This window comes from Charadrius vociferus, unplaced genomic scaffold (assembly GCF_000708025.1).
Source record: "Charadrius vociferus isolate BGI_N301 unplaced genomic scaffold, ASM70802v2 scaffold489, whole genome shotgun sequence".
NCBI lineage: Eukaryota > Metazoa > Chordata > Aves > Charadriiformes > Charadriidae > Charadrius > Charadrius vociferus.
Window position 1 is genome coordinate 105,374 of NW_009650077.1, and position 1,823 is coordinate 107,196.

The 1,823-nt window shown below is 63.2% G+C and overlaps 1 protein-coding gene across 1 annotated transcript in view; it reads left to right on the top strand.

Annotated features, from left to right (window-relative positions):
• The window catches only part of MEF2D (myocyte enhancer factor 2D), a 39,467-nt gene that overhangs the window by 17,931 nt on the left and 19,713 nt on the right, over positions 1-1,823 (top strand). The window contains 1 exon segment of the mRNA XM_009892069.1: positions 1,642-1,817. Coding sequence (XP_009890371.1) covers positions 1,642-1,817 — 176 coding nt within the window.

A 1,823-nucleotide genomic window follows, 5' to 3' on the forward strand; every position in this document is an offset into this window, starting at 1 on the left:
CCAGGCTGGGAAGGTCTGGGTAACGCCGAGCCCCGGTCCCTTCGAGCGGCGATGCCGCAGCGGAGGCTGTGAACCGCCGTCCCCTGAGCTTCGGCTGCGGCCGCGGGATGTCTCTGAAGGACGGGATGCCCTTGAGAGGCTGGGGGGATTCCAGCAGCGAGGCGTGGGTGAGCGCCGTCCCGCTCCGTCACGCCATCCTCCACTCTACCCCAAAAGAGAATTGCCCATCTAGGAGCAGATTTGGGGAGGGGGCGGCAGGGCAGCAGCAATGGGGGGGATGCTCGGCTCCCTCTGCCCTCGTCGGTGCGGTCCCAGCTCCTGTCCGGTGACGGTCCCATGCGGCGCTGGGCTTCTCTGCCTCTCCAGCCCTCAGCAAATTAAAGTGGGACTTTAGCAAAGCCCCCGCTAAAGCCTCTAAGCAGGTGCCTGCTCCTGTTAACGAAGAGCAAATCAGTGACATAAGACAGACGGCAGGGATAATCGCGGCGAGTCTGGCTCCAGCGGGGACGCTGGTAGGTGAAGCTGGTCCTCGACCTGCGGCCGAGGATAGGGCTTTAGCGATGCTCCTGCTTCCCCGGGGTCAGCTCCTCCTCCTTCCCAGCAGCTCCCAGAGGTGCCAGGATGGATCCCAGTGTCACCTGAGGGCTGTGCGGAGCAAAACGAGCCTTTCCCAGATGCTCGGCCACGAGCGGCAGTGCCGGCCTGAAGCGGTGATCCGCTGCCGGCTCTTTTGTAGAATCATGGAATGACTGAAGTTGGAAGGGACCTGTAAGGCCATCTTGTCCCACCCCCTGCCCTGGGCAGGGCCACCTCCCCCCAGCCCAGGTTGCTCCAAGCCCCGTCCAACCTGGCCTTGAACACCTCCAGGGATGGGGCAGCCACAGCTTCTCGGGGCAACCTGCCCCAGGGGATCACCACCCGCACAGGGAAACATTTCTTCCTCAGATCTCATCTGAATCTCCCCTCTTCCAGTTTGAAGCCATTCCCCCTCATCCCAAGAGTCCCTCCCCAGCTCTCCCGGAGCCCCTTTAGGCACTGGAAGGGGCTCTGAGGTCTCCCCTTTTTCACCTTCTCTTCTCCAGGCTGAACCCCCCCAACTCTCTCCTCCTGTTCTCATAGGAGAGGTGCTCCTCTTCCCATCCCGCTGGATGAGGAACAGCCTTGTAAAATCCCCGCAGGCTGCTTGGCCTCTGCGGTGGGACAAAGGGCAGCACTGAGCTCGGCCGCTCTCGGTGCTGGTGGGGCTGGACCACCGCGCCACTGCCCGCCTTGATGGTTTGGGGGTGTTTCCAACCACCTCTCCGCGGGCTGCCCCGAAAACCCTGGGCGTAAATAAATAGGAGCTGAAAATGAGCCCAAAGCAGCTGGTTGCAAAGCTTTGATGTGGAGAGCCGATTGCTCTTCCCGGTCTTCCCTGGTGGGGTGCGGGCTCCGGTGCGTCCCTCCGAGATGCCGACGTGGGCAGGGTGCAATCACAGCCGTGCAGGTCGGCAGTGAAATGGGGGTTTGGGGGGGTTCCGGGCTGTCCCCCCGCCCCCGCTGTTTTCAGCAGGGGGGTGATGCTGCTGCTGTGATGCAGGATCAGACCTGCTCTTGCCCAGAGAGGTGCCTGCTCCCCTTTACCCCCTGCTCTCTCTTCAGTCCGCAGTGCCCGCGCCCAACTTTGCCATGCCCGTGACGGTGCCGGTGACCAACCAAAACACGCTGCAGTTCAGCAACCCGGGCAGCTCGCTGGTGACCCAGTCCCTGGTGACCTCCTCGCTGACGGACCCCCGGCTCCTCTCACCGCAGCAGCCGGCGCTGCAGAGAAACACCGTGTCCCC